Source organism: Carassius auratus, chromosome 17, assembly GCF_003368295.1.
Source record: "Carassius auratus strain Wakin chromosome 17, ASM336829v1, whole genome shotgun sequence".
Lineage (NCBI taxonomy): Eukaryota > Metazoa > Chordata > Actinopteri > Cypriniformes > Cyprinidae > Carassius > Carassius auratus.
In genome coordinates, this window is record NC_039259.1 from 11,977,277 (window position 1) to 11,995,853 (window position 18,577).

Sequence of the window (18,577 nt, forward strand, 5' to 3'; positions counted from 1 at the left end):
GGAGTAGAAAAAGGGATCTAAAATATGGACATGCAGAATGAGGCATTGATATCTGCTTTATGAGTATTAATAAACAGCCATGCTAGTAATATGCATGCTAATAAGTAACTGGTTTATAGTGGGAATTGGTCTCTAAATTAAAGTATTACCAATAATATAATACGCGACCCTGGAAACAAAACCAGTCATACAGGTCCGTTTTTGTTGTTGTTGTTTTTTACAAAAAAATAAATAATAATTGTCCAAATGAAGTCCTTAGCAATGCATATTACTAATCAAATTATATATTTTTATTTGAATTAAGTTTTGATATATTTATGGTAGGAAATGTACAAAATATCTTCAAGGAACATGATCTTTACTCAATATCCTAATGATTTTTGGCATTAAAAAGAAAAACATAATTTTGATCCATAAAATGTACAGTATTTTTGCTCCAGGGTCACATAAAAAATAAATAAAAATAAAAATAAATAATAATAATAATAATAATAATAAATAAAATTAAAATAAAATAAAATAAAATTAAATAAAATGTATTTTATAAATGTGGGGTTCTCAGGTCTTTATCCATTCAGTCATCTCTCCATATCTTTCCAACACAGTGTTGTTCTCACTGAGATGTAGTGAGGTTCTCTTCACCTGAACATAATTGACTCTTTCCTGGGCTGAGCTCCCACAGTCTTCTATCTCTCTGCCTAACTCTCTCTCTCTTTAATGAAAATACTTTATGTGTTCTTCTTGACTCATTTAACAGCACTGCTCCAACAAATGACCATCATAGATTTCTTTTTATCTCAGCAGAAGCTGTGAATTAAATGGTCCTCTGCCAGCTCGTAAAGTGTCACCAGACTCGGGCCTGTAAAGCCGTCTAATGAATGAAGCGAGACGCAGCGAGCGGAGATAAAATCAGCCTCTCATTTTTACCTGTCAGCTTCACATCTTCCACAAGAACTCTCAGCAACAGCTCAGTGGTGCAGCGGGGTTAACAATGACTTTTTTGACTCTTAAACTCTTAAAAGCATTTCACTTCTTTATGAATGTTTTATCACCGAAGCTCTCTCATAAACAATCTGGGCAGCCTGTTGCATGCTGATCGTCAGTCAGTGGAGGTGAATCTGTAATGGCCCTGGAATTCTCACATAATGGTGCAAACGCATTACTGACCTATAAAACTTTATTGAAGGCCCCACTGCCAGCAGCACAAATGGCACAACAGTGTAACAAATGGCCATCTGTGTGCTGAACCACGTGATCACGTCATAGATGAGCTTGAGCGCGGCGGAGCCCAGGAAGTGTTGCCTCACATTGTGTCTTACCTGAAAAAGAGGAAACTGTTTAATTATAAAAGCTCAAAAAAAGGACTCTGACAGTAAAATGTAACATTTCAAACATAAATGATCATATTTTAAATAAACTGCCTTCCTTTTTTAGATTAATAAGGTTTATAATAAAAATTATAAGCCATTCAGCAGCTTTGAGAAGTTTGGGTGAGTATTTAATTTGGTTACATTTTATTTTGCTTTGCTTTGTTGTTTTTTTAATAAATCCGTACTTTTATTAAGCAAGATCTGCGTTACACTGAAGACACTGAAGAGTAATGGAAGCTAAAACTTCAGCTTTGTCATAAAATAACAAATTATAAAATTTAATAAATGGCATTTTAAAATATATTCAAATGGAAAATATTTATTTAAATTCCAAATATAGTTTTTACTGTGTTTTTGATCCAATAAATGCAGCCTGGGTCAGCATTTTCAACATTTTTAAAAACTAAAAGTAAAAAATTTTTACCAACTCCAAACGGCTGTTCATATTTTTTTTTTTTTTTTGTATCTGCATTATTGGTTTAGTCAGGTTATGACAGTAGATTACAGTAGTTCATGTGACATGCATATACTCCTAATATCCAAATTCTGATTATTAAAAGAATCTTCAGTAAGTGCCGTCATTTTGACTACATTTATATTAAGTCTCATTCTGGATTTGTGAAATTCTTCCTCGGGTTTGACAGCTCTGGAAGCAACAGTGTTTCATGCAAACATTGCCGTGGGCTAAATAGTTTACATTCACAGTAGCATTTAAAGAAGGACTACTGCAACTAAGTGACCTACTTTTCTCTTTAGTTGGAGAGGCCTTGATCATTACCATGCGACAGAGGAATGGCGGTATTATGCAGCACAGCACTAGATGAATAATAACCTCGACTGAGCGCATATAGTCTCTTTTCGATCCCTGCATGCCTCTGATTTATCATAAGAGACACCAATTTCCAATTCTTTCTATGAATGTAACTGTATTTTTCCATCAGGACTGCTCCCAATAGATGTGCTACAGAAGATAACACTTCTTCAGCTGCTTTGTGATCTAATTCTGAATGAACTCTCGTTTTGACAGCCCATCTCGTGTAAAGAATACTCACTGCCCGTGCTGCCTTTGTTACAACGATGCCTGTGACGAAGGTCAGGTAATAGCCCGGGTAAGCCCCGTGCCAGATGGCTGAGAGGAGGAATGTGGCCGCAGTCGGATTGTACGGGCAGCGCTCGTAACACACTCTGCAGAGCACAGCGACAAAGCTCACATTGTTTCAGGGATTTCAGGAAGCGCACCCAAGATTATTCTGTTTATTTCAAGCATTCACCTTTTCAACCAAAGTGCCGTCTGAATGTTCCAGTTATCCAAGAACATCTTGAAGCTGGTGGCAAACTGTTTAGGACATGAAGAGGAGAGATGACATATTAGGGTTTAGGTGGAGTGAGAAGACAAACTCGGTTTTTGTCTGTGTCTTACCTCGATATTGAGTATTCTTAAGTTTGAGATTCTGTCCCATTTGGGGGTGCCATCTGTGTTATAGCCATTAAACCCGAAACCAGCTGCATTGTTGATGGCATCGGCTGTGAAAGAGTGAAAGAATCTAGTGAAAACACTATCACAAAGTGACTTATGCATTATCTGATTCACCATGACAAAAAAAAAATAGAAAGAAGCCTTTTATGAACACAAGGGGGCAGTATTTTATTTGAAAATGGTCTATGCTTACTATCATGCAAAGCATATACTGTTTTTTTGTTATTATGTAAAAAAGCATGCATTGTGCTATAATAAATATATTAAAATTATTGCTGTAACATGACCTCATTAAAACACACTGAGTGTTTTATTGACTGAGTGGTAATAAAACGGTTATTATGCATTTTCTATTCAGTTTTACGCAAATATGTCATGGTATTTCGATTATGTGTGTCAGGAATAAGATTATTCTTCAGTAGTTCAACAAATGTTTCCTTCAGTGTGTTTAATTAAATAATTTTAATGATGTCTATAATACACATCTGTTTGACTCACCTAACGTCCATACGAAGTAGTATTTGGGGCGTAACGCCAACATGGAGATGTAGAGGTACAAGACCTGGATGTAGAAAGGGTTCGAGGCCATAAAGGTGTCGTCGATGACACGCTCCGTAGGGCAGGCAGCGTAGATCAGCAAATAAACCATTAGTGACAGAGCACACGTGCACACTTTCTGGATCACATCCCTCTAGAAGAACAACACAGACCATCTCAGAGAGTTAGAGCAATAGAATTTATGGAAGTGTCTTCAAAAGAAAAACATAAACATGAATTTCAATAGAAAACTGTTGTGCTTCATATACAGTGTTGTTCAAAGGTTAAGGTTCAGTAAGATCTGTAATGTTTTTTAAAGAAGTTTCTGCCCCTCCAGTCTTCAGTGTCACGTGATCCTTCAGAAATCAATGTTGGAAACTGTTGCACTACTTAATATTTTTTGGGACCTTTTTCCAAGATTCTTTGATAAATCAAAAGTTAAAAAGAGCAGTTTTTATTCCTAATTGTAATTTGGTGTTTAAATACTCACTACTATTCACAAGTTTGGGGTCAGTAAATATTGTCTTTCTTTTTTATTTTTAAGAAATTAAGTCTTTTATCTAGCAAGGACCTGTTAAATTGATTAAAAAGTGATAGTAAAGACTAGTAAAGAACTCTTTTAAAATGTAAAATTTAAATTAAAAAAAAAATTTTATTCAAAGAATCAAAAGAAAAAAGTACCACAGGTTCTCAAACAAAATCCAAAAGAGAGTTTCAATACTGATATAAATTATTATAATGATCTCTAAAAGGATCATGTGACACTGAAGACTGGAGCAATGGCTGCTGAAAATTCAATGTTACTGTTTTTTCTGTATTTTTGATCAAATACAGCCTTGATGAGCATTAGAGACTCCATTAAAAAAAACATAAAAATCTTACAGATCCTAAACTTTTCAACGGCAGTGAATATACTGAATAATGTGAACAGTAGTCTCTATGAATATCAGTCTCATTATGTATCAGTATCTAAAAGCTCATTTTCCATCAAATCACTGAGGAGCAGAAAGAGCAGGATGGTAAATACAGCACTGATTCTGTGTGAGAGGAAATTCATTTGGGAACTAGGCCTCCTCAGGCTCTTGTGAAACATCGGAGCGAGCGGCTTCAGGAGGACGAAACACATACATCACTGACTAGATTTAATGAGGTCTGCAGCTTTTACTGGTTTACTTGGGTTAAAATGTTGCTGGAGGCTATTAAAGTGAGATCTTTGTGAATTCCTGAGGAGGAAATGCAGATAAAAGCATGTTGATCACCAGAGCTACAGTCAAAACAGCAAGCCTGAGTAATATGAGCTCCTGGCCATAGAGGTTTTCATTCATTCACATGACAAAAAAACTGATAATGCAATAAGGAAGTTTGGAGCATACAATGAAGTTCAGTTGAGTTTAAATCTAAAATCTTCTGAGAGCTTCTCATTGTCTCTCAAGTCCACCGAAAGTAGAGTTGTCTACCTCAATCAAAAAGCATTTCCTTTGTAAGGTCTGCTAAACTGGTTGTGACATCAGGTTTTTCACCTGGCAAAATCAGTCCTAAAGTGGTCAATACTTTCCCGTTTATCCACATTCACATGCTCTTTGTTTAGTTTATGATCGCGATCTGCATTTACTAAACATTCACATTTACTAAGCATCAGTTCTTCATGACATGGGATTTATTTTGGCTCAGTAATAAATAAAAAGGGCAAAATTATTATTAAAGGGGTAAAGGGGCTAAAACAGATTGTGTATAAAAAAATCTAAATAAAATGAAAATAAAAAAAACATTAAAAGTTTATATATATATATATATATATATATATATATATATATATATATATATATATATATATATATATATATATATATATATATATATATATAAAGAAACTGTATAAATACAAAATATTTACATTAAAAATATTTTTTTATTATATAATATCAAAATATCGAAAAATATTTCCTATGACAGCAAAGCTGAATTTTAAGCATTATAACAGTCACATGATCCTTTATAAATTATTCTGATATTCTGATTTGGTGCTCAGTTACTATCAAATATTATTCATCTTTAATTATTAATTGTTCTTTTTATTGTTGTTGAAAATAGGTTAATATTTATTTTTTTCTTGAATATCAATTGTAACTTTTTGAAACAGAAATCTTCTGTAACATTGTAAATGTCTTTAGCATTAAAAACTCATCTCATACTTTGACTGTTAATATACTGTATGTATGGTGTGTTTGTGTGTGTCAGGATCATCTTCTTGTAGAAGTATGTGATGTATATAATCTATGTGATACAGTCACCAGAGGGAGCTGGAGAGCGGTGTAATCACACTACCTTTGGTGAAGGGTCACTCTGCTTCAGCATCCCGTTCTCTTTGCCGTTTGACTCCAGGTGCTTGGGCTCGTAGCATCGGCCTTCGATAAAGGCTACGTAATCATTATAGGAGCAGGTCGGGCCGGCCAAGATCCCCATAAAGTTACAGTTATAACTCAGATACTCCAGCAGACTGGGCATCTTCCTGTACAGCAAACACAAGGACAGAACAACAAGTCACTAAATAAATGATTTAAGTTTAAAAGAAATGTCTGATTTAAAAAACAAGCCACACCCAATATCAAGCGCCAAAACCTGATTTGCTCTGTAAAAGACATAATGAGAATGACAAAGGACAATTTACTTATAATAAAATATTTAAGAAAGCAGAGAATGTTACAATCACTTCAATATGGCCATTGACTAGTTTATCAAGGCTATGAAATAAGAGGAAGCTTCTCAACAAGCTACTTAAATTAAAAAAAGCTACCTTAAAAAAAACATTAAAAAAGCTATGCAACAAACTAGAAACATAAGATAACATAAGTGCCAAAATATGCCTAAAACAACATGAATGCTGCTGAAGTTATTTATAAACATATATATTGGTGCACATTACATTTGACAAATAAAAATGAGATAGATAAATGAATAAAATGTTAATAACTAAATTTACTATATTTTAATACATATAAAACGAATCGCCTGGCTAGCTAGCTAGACAGATAGATAGTTTGCAGCATATGTAACCAGCACTTGAGCAAATGATCAAACCTGACATTATGTCATGTTTGAACAAGCAAGCAACTCCTCCATTATGTAAATGTTGACATATTGCCTAACACTCTGTGACCGCAGGACCACGGTACTATCATTATTCAAAACTGCTCTTACTAACTGCAGGGTGTGACTTCCGAAACCTCCGAATCCTGACGACTTCCTGTGGTTCACGTGATATGGCGGGAATGTTCAGTTGCTTGGCAACAGCCTTCAGAGCCTGACTGTGAATGACTCGAGTCTGCAAGTGGTATGCTGTGTTTTTTTAGCACTGCAGAGTAATATTATGCTCAATATGATAATTATTAAAGAACGCAGCTGTGCACTCTGCATTTGATCAGTGAGAGGAACTTTATCTTTGTAGTTTTTTTTCCTTTCAAAAGACAGAAAGTGAACGAGTGATCTCATCCCAACCACTAACATACCTTTCACACATACCTGACAGCAAGATACTTCTGACTGGGCTTTAGGTGCTCCTCCCTCTTCATCAAACCTGTGGGAAAAAACACACAAACACAGGCCCGAACTCATCAGACACATTCCCACAAAACACTGTCACTTAGAAACACGGCCAGAAGTTGAGAGATAGATGCAGTTCTGTTTGATTGTGAAGCAGCACGTGCAGTGGAGTCTGAGGACAATTTTTTTTAATTTGGTCTCCAGCCGTTCACACTAACACGCAGAAACAGCAGCTACTCTCTGATACAACAATCACGTGTGAATGAAGCCCACGAGGATGCAGAATCACACACACTCACCGAGTACAAACACAAACAGTATCACACATCTGTGCTTACACATTTAGCATTTTCAAAGTTTAATTGTATGGGCTTAGTGAAACCTGTATAATAAAACAAACACACACACACACACACACACACATATATATATATATATATTTCAATTATAAGCAGCACCCATGAAAAAAGCACTTAATAAGATAATAATTACTTAATACATGTAGGAAATAAATACTTTCTGTCTGTCCCTCTCTCTCTCTTGCTCTCCCACCTACCATTTAAAGGTCTGGTGTAATATTTCTTTTGAAAGAAATTAAAACTTATATTCCACAAGGACACATAACATTGATTTGATGAAAATTGTCAATAATAACAACATATAAAAAAAAAAATCTATTTTTAAATAAATGTTCTTATGAGATATATATATATATATATATATATATATATATATATATATATATATATATATATATATATATATATATATAATAAGCTAATAATAACAAATGTTTCTTGAAATCAGTATATTAGAGTGATTTCAGAAGGATCATGTGACTAAAGACTGGAGTAATGATGCTGAAAATTTAGCTTTGCCTTCCCAGGAATAAATTACCATTTTAATTTACCATTCACTTTATCGAATAAATGAAGCCTAGGTAGGCATGAGAAACTTCTTTCAAAAATATTAATCTACCAACCTCAAACTGATAGACATTCAGACAGACATACAGACAGTCAGTCAGACAGACAGACAGACATACAGACAGATATACAGATAGACGACACTGAGCTGCTTCGGCTCCTGTCTGGAGCATTAAGTCTGCGGGGTTAGTGAAGAAAACGGATCAAGCCATTCTTCATTCATCTCTGTCAGTGCACTGACAACTAGATTAGTCGCCCTATCAGCTTCTGCAGGCTTTAATGGCTGCTGGGAAATGCACAACCCAGCATGTACACACAGACACAGTCCCACTCTTCTTCTTTCAGCAAATGTGACAACATCAACAACACTTCATTATATTTGTTCACCTGGCAGCACTCTCAGGTCCTACACGAACCCACTAAAACACAGTATTAATAACCAAAAGAACCACACTTCTGACATATTGAGGAAAGGTACTAATGTGAGAGACTGTGATATGAAACAAACCTGGGTTTAAACTCCGATTGTACGAAGCATATTTTTGTGAGCAAAAACAAGGAAATTTGTTAGCATTAACACTTCCACCTTTGGTTACATGGCTGAAATAAGGTCTGTGGTAAACACAAGCTCAAGATATTTTTTAATTCTGCGACAAAGTATACATCAGTAATAGCTCTTATGGGTCATGAAAAAGGCAACTGCCAAAAAGTGTGGGATATACTGTAAATGTCATCATGCTGAAATGCATTTACTCGCTTTCAAAGCTTGATTTTTTTTTAATAGCTCCCCTCACTACTCAAACAAACTTTCATGGATTTTTTTTTATTTTTTTAAAATATAGTTCAATCAGGACCACTACCGTAACGTATATTTTATAACAATTTTATTGCATACAGTTAGTGTTGGTGGTATGCTTATGTTCTGGGCAACGCTCCACATGCCTGTCCAGGCAGCCATGCTGGGACAGAGCAGGGAAAGCAGCAAGACAAACCCCCCTGGGGTACAGAACATTATAAGCATAATTACAATTCTCAATTACATGAGTTGTAAACAAAATGTGATAGAGACTGCTTCCAATGAAGAGACTGTAAAGAAAGAACAAAGTTAAAGGTTCAGTTGGTGGAGTTGGGGTTGGAGGAGGGAGTTAATTGCAAGCAGCGATGTGATGGAAGAGATGCTGAAGAATGGGAATTTAAATAGACCGCAGGTGATAGGTGTCAAGACTGGATTGGTACACGTCAGGAACAGCTGACTGTCAGCTGATGCAAGCGTGACTAACGTGGCCTGACTGAACTAACGCGATGCTCAATATTTCAAAAAGTTTGGCATAACTTAGTGACGATGACACTGCAGTCATGTGACCATGGTTATGTTTGGCTTTTTACTTCTGCTGATTGTGTTTAGGCTTCAAAATGAATAAAAGCTGTTTTCACACAAAGATTATCATGATAAACAAAACTTTTGGTGGTAATTAAGCTTAAAAAAAAACAAAACTTAAAAATAAAATAATGAAAAATAATAATAATAAATAAATAAAAATTGTGAATCTTATCAAATCGTGAATTCAAAATAGTGAATCGAATTTCTATTAAACATTATTTTAAATGAAGAATATTTCAACGTTAAGCCCAAAGTACACATCTTTTTTGTACGCATGCATGTGTCTTTCAAAGTACACTCTAACACCGGCTTGTAACATGTGTGCTCAAGAAAGAATCTTCTGTCCAGTGTTTGCGCAATTTTTTTCCAAAAGTTATGACTGATAAAATCTTTCAACTTTTTCAAACTAAGCTTACATTTATCTCATCATCCTCTCACACAGGTGCTTGACAAGCGGGAGTCTGTTATTGTTGTTGTTTTTGCAGACTCCAGTATTTTTTTTGTTGTTGTTGTTCCGTCTTTCTAGTTTCATTTTCTAGTGTGAAACAACAGCGAGGTTAAGCTGTGGGGCAGCAAATTAGTGCAAAACAAATTCAAAGCGCATGAGCACCCAAAAATCAAGTGATGCACAAACAGTACTCACATATTGTTCTGGTAATTATTTTTACGTCACGCACACTGTACATGGACTGTATGCGTAAAATCCGAATTATATTCTAGGCCTTAGTCTGCGTCGTTTGCCAAAGTACCAGAGTGCCACAATTTCAGTCTGAATTTAGTCCTCCATAAAGTGGTGGAGGGAGGCGACTATTACAAAACTTCATGAAAACATGTTGATTTATATGTTGTGTGTTGTCTGCAATAGAGCAGGGCATGCAAAGCTAATGGCAAGTCATGCGGAGACAGCTTAAAAGTAGTTTGGGCCAGCTGTTCTGTGAGCTATCGCTTCAGAGAAACGGGATGTGCTCTCTAAATCTTTCCATAAACCCTGTTAAAGGAAATGTGGTGACTATGATGCTACTTCTGTTTGACTCTAAAAAGTGACTCGGTCACATATCAGTGCGATTAGTTCTTTAGTTGACAGAGTATCTAAAAACTATGCTGTGCAATGGTGAGCAATCTAGTTTTGCTTATCAGTTGCCTTGTTTATATGGGAGACTTGCCAGTCGTTGATAAAACTAGAGTGGTTTCTCTTGGGTTCCTGCCATCACATTTCCTCTGGCACTCATTCCTTTGTGCTTAAAGGGATAATTTACTCAAAAATGAAAGATCTGTCAATATTAACTCCTCTTGTCATTCCATACCACAAAAGAAGATAATTGCAAAAATGTCTGAGCTACTCCTTTCCAACCAATGAAAGTAAATGGTGTCCAGGGGCTGTCAAGGTCAAAAGATATACAGTATCTTTACGTGAAGGGAGAAAAAAAAATGTATCTTAATTTAACATCATTTTAATCTACTAATTTATATTAAAATACAGTAAAAAATTTATAATTGAAAATAACTGTTTTTAAATTATTATATTTAAAAATGTTATTTATTCCTCTGATGTAAAGCATAATTTCTCCAGTCTTCAGTGCCCATACCTGTATGTTGATATTTATTTTTCAGATTATTTCAGGATTCTTTAACGAATGTAAAGATCAACAGAGCATTTACTTGAAACATTATACATATCTTTACAGTCACTTCAGATTAAATTAATGTGCACTTGCTGAATAAAATTTATAATAAAAAAAAAAACATGTTTTAATGGTAGTGTATATTCCAATATGGTGTGTCAAAATAATGACAGAAACACACACACACACACACACACCAGTGATGCGCGGGTTGATCCAAAATGGTTACCCGTGGTTACGAGTCATCCAAAAATATTTTTGATGATATTGGGGTCGCGGTCGGTCGGGTCGTTTGAAATAAAGATGCCAATTAAAACTTTGTAATTTTTATAGTACTAGACACAATTTTGAAATATACTTTATTGGCTGAATAACTGGTGCAAATAGAGTGACCACCTGTTCCGCTTTACGTTGTACAGCAATTTGACCCTTTGTCCCGCCTCACGCAAATTGAGCATCTGTCCCGCTTTTTCATTCGACCCTTCCTAATAAATACACTGATACGTCCATAGGCGTACTGTTAACTTATGTTCAATAGAGAGCAATAAAAGCATTAGTCGCTAGGCTGAGTCGTACGTCAATCAAACTGTTTACTGGCGCACGAACGCCTCCTCAACATTGTCAACAATCTCAAATTGGAGAGCATGTGTGCTGAAAACGAGAAGATGCACTTCTAATAGCGAATGGACCGCAACATACTATGGGTTAAGACCCGTAGATGGAGAAGCAGAGAGAGCTTTTTGCATTTTATGCAAAAGCAGTTTTTCTGTGGGACATGGTGGAGAATACGATGTGAAAGCGACATGGTGCATGTGTGAGTACCACAGAAAAAAAGCACATCATCAAGAAACATGCAAATCAGTGCAATCGTTTTTCAATAAATCAAATGACCCACAGGCTGCCAAAGTTTCGGCAGCAGAAGTGACGAGCATTTATCATGCCGTACATCACACACATTCATATCGCTCTACCGACTGCAGTAACAAGCCCCAGTAATTTTTCCAGATTTTTTTCTGAAATAGCTAAGAAAAAAGCTGTAGAAACTTTGGGTGATATTTTGGGTCCGGTAGTGTCTTAATCTTTTAGTTGGTGGGTAAAAAAGAAATACAGGCAATATATTACAGAAAGCTTGAAATGTCTACTTTTAAACGAAAATATTCAAACTATAATAAATAGGCTACTCTCTGATTATGTAATCCATATGAAATGTGCATTTCTGTCTGGCGTTCATGGCGAGTCCGCATTGTCAACTTCATCTTAGCAGTGACACAGAAAACACCAGTTTATTACTAAACAATTAAATGTGTCCTTGCTAATTTAGACACATTCATAATCATTACTTTAACCGGTTCTTTGTGGCAAGCCTTATGCGTTCATAACGCTTATTATCCTGTAGGCTATAGTCTATTTATGTAATTAAATTAATATAAAGGTGCAACGCATTTAAAACTTTTTAAAAAATGCGGGAAGCGGATCGGGTACAATATTTTATTTTTCTTTATTTTGCGGTCCGAGATTGTGGGCGGGTTAGTTAAAAACATCGGTCGGGTGCGGGTTGTTTATCCATTGACCCGCGCATCACTGACACACACACAATCAGTTGAAGGGAGGTCAATTTATCTTGAAATGACCATCATTCTCCTTTATCAATGATCCAGATCATCCAAAACTGATGTGCAGATGCAGCACAATTAGTATCTTATTAAGTAGATTAATAAGCGGTATAGTGTGTTGGATGAGGTAAGTGTGGTCTATGAGGTGCAACATCCGGCTGGCAGCCCAAACTATTCTGGCCCACTCACTGGAGTGCAGCGCCAGCAGTAGTATAAATCAATGGCATACAAGGACATGGTATAGCAGCAGGGTTTACCAGCCATTACGTAATTCCTAGAGCCACTAACATGGGCACAGACAGAAACAATGGAGAACTAAAAAGATTTCAGGTAGAAATCATGCCAGTTTTCTAATATCATTCATTACTCAGGCCATTCCACCATAAAAGCTTAATAAAAAGAAGAATATGAGAATTGGATTAGTAAAACGGTTACATACCATCATGAATCTCAAAGGCCAAACTTGTGATCTTCTGTGTGATGACCATCATGGGCCTGGAGGGAGGAAAGGAAACAGAAAAGGGTGGGTATATGAGGGAGATCCTGTTTAAAACTGATATTTCATGTTCATAAGAGATTCTACTGCAATCAAACCAACCTCTTCAACATTTATTATTTATACAATAGCACTGACCAACTCTTCACAGTTTCTAAACGGTCGAGTTCACCTTGGCATGGCTCTTATGTCTCTTATGACACTGATCGGCTTTGTATGGTAAAACTAGCACTTATATACTTGCCCTTGGCTGTAGGTAACGTACATTTCTAAAGAATAAAGCTGAATGCATGCATATTATATATATTATAAAACATCTTTTTTTTTTTCAGTGCAAAATAACTTACCCAGTGAAGTCTGCTGAGTACATGCCATAGTCAAACACGTAGACTCTTGTGACCTGGCAGAAACTGAGATATCCCAGCGTAACCACAAAGCAGTATCTATGGAAAAGAATGCAGAAGAGGGGAACACTTGAAAAAAAAAACTGAATGTAAAGCAAATAAAGACTATATGGTACAAAATACCACACATACTACTCCATTTCAGCTGTACATATATTGTGGTGACTATGCAAATGCTATGTATGCAAAATGTGTAGTATACATTCAACAAACCACACTGTGTGAAATACTGTATCCCACAAAGCATTGCACTGAACCTGAGCCAAAGTAAATTTTAAAGTCTTTCTTGACTTACCTTTTGCAGTCCAAACAAATAAGTCATTTTTATACAAACCCAATTCCAAAAAAGTTGGGACACTGTACAAATTGTGAATAAAAACAGAATGCAATGATGTGGAAGTTTCACATTTCAATATTTTATTCAGAATACAACATGGATGACATATCAAATGTTTAAACTGAGAAAATGTGTCATTGTAATGGAAAAATAAGTTGATTTTAAATTTCATGGCATCGACACATCTCAAAAAAGTTTGGACAAGGCCATGTTTACCACTGTGTGCCATCCCCTCTTCTTTTTCTAACAGTGTGCAAACATCTGGGGACTGAGGAGACAAGTTGCTCAAGTTTAGGAATAGGAATGTTGTCCCATTCTTGTCAAATACAGGCTTCTAGTTACTCAACTGTCTTAGGTCTCCTTTGTCGCATCTTCCTCTTAATGATGCACCAAATGTTTTCTATGGGTGAAAGATCTGGACTGCAGGCTGGCCATTTCAGTACCCAGATCCTCCTCCTACTCAGCAATGATGTTGTAATTGATGCAGTATGAGGTCTGGCATTGTCTTGTTGGAAAATGCAAGGTCTTCCCTGAAAGAGACGACGTCTGGATGGGATCATAAGTTGTTCTAGAACTTGGATATACCTTTCAGCATTGATGGTGCCTTTCCAAATGTGTAAGTTCCCCATGTCACATACACTCATGCAACCCCATACCATCAGAGATGCAGGCTTCTGAACTGAGCGCTGAAAACAACTTGGGTTGTCCTTGTCCTCTTTAGTCCGGATGACATGGAGTCCCAGTTTTCGTCTGACCACAGAACAGTTTTCCACTTTGCCACAGTCCATTTTAAATGAGCCTTGACCGAGAGAAAACGCTTGCGCTTATGGATCATGTTTAGATATGGCTTCTTTTTGTAACTATAGTTATATATACAGTAGGCGAATGGCACGGTCGATTGTGTTCACAGACAATGTTTTCTGGAAGTATTCCTGAGCCCATCCATGTTGTGTTTTCCATTACAGTAGCATTCCTGTATGTGATGCAGTGCCGTCTAAGGGCCCGAAGATCACATCACACATCCAGTATGGTTTTCCGGCCTTGACCCTTACGCACAGAAATTGTTCCAGATTTATTATTTTTTTGATAATTTGGATGATATTATGCACTGTAGATGATAACTTCAAACTCTTTGCAATTTTTCTCTGATAAACTCCTTTCTGATATTGCTCCTATATTTTTCACCGTAGCATTGGGGGAATTGGTGATCCTCTGCCCATCTTGACTTCTGAGAGACACTGCCACTCTGAGAGGCTTTTTACACCCAATCATATTGCCAATTGACCTAATAAGTTGCAAAATGGTCCTCCAGCTGTTCCTTATATGTACATGTAACTTTTCCGGCCTCTTATTGCTACCTGTCCCAACTCTTTTGGAATGTGTAGCTCTCATGAAATCCAAAATGAGCCAATGTTTGGCATGACATTTCAAAATTTATCTTTATCACTTTATAAATGATAAATTATTCCATTACTTTTTGACTCACAATTTGAACAGTGTCCCAACTTTTTTGGAATCGGGTTTGTAGATTAAAATTACCAAAATAAGCGTTTATGTTATTCATGAGATTATAATTGGATGTCACTAACTGATTTAATAAAAGGGTTGTTTGAAAACAATAATTGTTATGCATGAACGTGAAATTATATTAATATATAACTTTTTTTAAATAAGCATTAATAAGTAAATAAAATAAGCACTGTACAGTATATATATATATATATATATGTGTGTGTGTGTGTGTGTGTGTGTGTGTGTGTGTGTGTGTGTGTGTGTGTGTGTGTGTATGAAATATGCAGCAAGCATCAAATTCACTACATATTAAAATGTATAAATATTTCTTATTATTCAATTATTTATTTATGCATTTTTGGAGTTTAGTTGAATTCATTAAAATAATAAAACATTTATTTCATTAGTATATCCTATCTCTGTCTTTAGTTTTTTGGGTTAATTTAAATGCAAGAAGAAATGTTAATGATCCCCACAAACATTTACCAAGAGACGCCGCCTGAGCCCCCACTTTGCAGGAAACCGCTGACATTTGACATCCGATATTATACATGATAATTCATGAAAGCTATTTGCATACTACAACACATTTGTGAGTGATCAAGGCTGCTCTGTACCATCACTGCCTAAAGCAGCATGTTAGATCAACACTATCAGACTCCAGCCATAATTTCAACTCTCTTATGAACTTCCTCCCACAATCCGATAAGGATGATCTTTTTTATTCCGCATATTAACCATCAAAAGGAAGATAACAGCCACTAAGACTTATCAAAGACTCACTGAAGTTCAGTAGGGCTGCAGTGTGAGGCAAAAGATATCAGTTGCACACAGCTGCACAATGCTTGGTATGTCAGACTCAAATAACCAAGTCCCCTGGTTCCTTACTAAGCAACAGTGGGCAAATTCTTGGCATTCTAGTTTCTTTCTTTACCTCTAACAAAGCTGGTTTAACATGCCTACAGTCCCACTCATAGTATTTATAGGTGGTGCCTGCTCTGTCTCAACACTAGGCCCTTCATCAGGGCTATGAGCAGCACTGTGTACACTGTAAAGACCCTCTTCTGTTCCACGCTCTGTAGGATGATTGTGTGGAGGCTGTTTTCTGGTTGTACAAGCAACATTGTACAGTCAAGAGATGGACTGTGATGAAGAATGGTAGTGGGTCAGTCAGTTCACTTAAAGGGAACTTGTGCATCCCAAATTTAATTAAACTAAAAATGGAAATGTAAGTGTTTTTTTTTTTAAATTGTGCATCACTGAATGCTTTTTTTTCAGCTAATATTACTCACAATCACAAAAAAATAAAAATAATAATAATAATACAGTTGATGTTCTCTATCAAACTGTTCAGTGATAATGACTTTCAAGGTAATGGAAGTAATTAATAACACTAACATGCACACGCAACAGTACGTGAAAAGGGGCTCTGTGGAATCATTTTAGGATGTGGTAGGACATCTCAACACTAGAGCTATTTTAATGCATATGAGCTATTTTAACTCAGATGCCTAAAGCTGTCATTAGCTGTTTCCATCAACCTGTTTTTATGTGCAATTTGAAGTATAGCATCAGAAATGAGATGGAAATGACACATTTCAGATTTTTTTATAAATTAATTCCGCTCGCTTGATGTGGTTTTTGACTCGTGTGAAAGGATTAATGGAAATAATGGGAGATGGAAATACATTTACCGAATAAATTCCTCCATGCACTTAAAAAAACACTTATTCGCAAATGTCTTATGTGATATTCAAATTTTACGCATAAGTTAAATTCTCAGCTTTGCATGGAAACAAAGCTATTGAGACACATCTCTTTATTGATGTTAGAATCATAAATATAGAATGCTAAATTTTTAAATTACTCCGTAACTTGGCACATCATGATATACAACTTCCTCAAAAGTGTAGATTAAAACAAAACCGAGGTCACATACATACAGAGGTCTTAAAGGTACAGTAGCAAAAACAGTTTGTTAGAAGGGATATCTTAATTTGTGTTCCAAAGATGAAAGATTCATTATTTCATTTTTTTTTTTAAATCTACAAGAAATCCCTCTCTTTCCCTATACTGTCTTTGCTAGAGAGCGTAATCTGACACTGTGCTTTTCAAGGACTCACACACTCCAGTAGCCCTTCTATAAATATACATTTACACTATTCCTCTCTAATAAAACAGACAAGAGCTCCAGTGATCCGTGATGAGGGCAGCCCATGCTCTCTCTCTCTCTCTCTCTCTCTCACACACACACACACACACACACACACACACACACACAAACAATCTCTCCTGGTTCTACTTTCATTTGGCAAAAACCACCACACACAGTCTCAAGATGATCATTTATAAAGGTGAGACACAGAGGTGAGGTGTTATCAGCAGCTGTTAGATGGGGTCTCGTCTACACTATAAAACTCCACTCTCACATGCCTGAGTGGAAACATATTAAAGCAATAGATCACATCATGAAAGCATCATTTCTAATGAAACGTGGGACAATCACACCATTGTGAAATAGAACAACCCTCCACCAAATCTCTTGAACTCTCAGAGCAGAAGTTAATGGCACACTGTGCTTGTTGTGTGTGATATCAGGAATTTCAGATGAGGCTGAATTTGAAAGAAAGAATGTGTGAACGCTTATCATACTCCATTTCTTTCAAGGTTCTTTGATGAATAGAAATTTCAAAAGAACAGCCTTTTTTAAAGTTTTTTTTGTTTTTTGTTTTTTTTATCATTATAAATGTCTCTACTGTCACTTTTAATGAATTGAATGCATCCTTACTGGAAAAAAGTTTGAATTTCTTAAAAAAAAAAAACACACAAATTTTACTGACTGACATTTTGAACAGTAGTGTATATAAGTCTTAAAGACACAGTACCAACCACATTCTATTTTTACAGAAACAAAAATATTTTTCATAAACTGATAATAAAAGTTATTGCTGCCACAGTACAGCCAACAAGTTTTTATGAATACAAGAGTTCAGTGTTGGCTATAAGGCCAGAAAAAGGACAAAGTATCCAGTTTTTGTATAATGAAGGGTTTGCATTATCACTTCAGCAGCTAATCTATGATTTTTAGTTTTATTGGGAAGTATGCAAGCCTCTCAAAAGACATCTTTATGCCCTTTCTGCAAACACACACATTGCAATCGGTTTTCCAGTCCTGTTTTTCATCTTTAGCTTTGCCCTCTCATGTCCCCTGAGCAGTGGAGCATGGCATCACTCTATTACCATCTGATCGTCTCCTGGAGTTTCAAAAGGTCTGTTTTGTAGCACTGCATCCCTAATGCGTTCTCTGTGTTCACTGCAGGGAAGTCCTTCTTGTCAGGCTTCAACACTATAGACATTGCTGC

General features: G+C 36.0%; 1 protein-coding gene across 2 annotated transcripts in view; it reads right to left on the reverse strand.

The window, feature by feature from the left end:
- The window catches only part of mboat2a (membrane bound O-acyltransferase domain containing 2a), a 58,230-nt gene that overhangs the window by 3,860 nt on the left and 35,793 nt on the right, over nt 1–18,577 (reverse strand). For both annotated transcript variants that reach the window (XM_026285853.1, XM_026285854.1), the window contains exons 4-12: nt 13,310–13,405; nt 12,906–12,961; nt 6,904–6,958; nt 5,710–5,893; nt 3,346–3,538; nt 2,791–2,894; nt 2,642–2,706; nt 2,423–2,555; nt 1,168–1,319 (exon numbers count right to left, since the gene is read on the reverse strand). In XM_026285853.1, the coding sequence (XP_026141638.1) occupies nt 1,168–1,319; nt 2,423–2,555; nt 2,642–2,706; nt 2,791–2,894; nt 3,346–3,538; nt 5,710–5,893; nt 6,904–6,958; nt 12,906–12,961; nt 13,310–13,405 (1,038 nt within the window). The remainder of the gene's footprint in view (nt 1–1,167; nt 1,320–2,422; nt 2,556–2,641; nt 2,707–2,790; nt 2,895–3,345; nt 3,539–5,709; nt 5,894–6,903; nt 6,959–12,905; nt 12,962–13,309; nt 13,406–18,577) is intronic.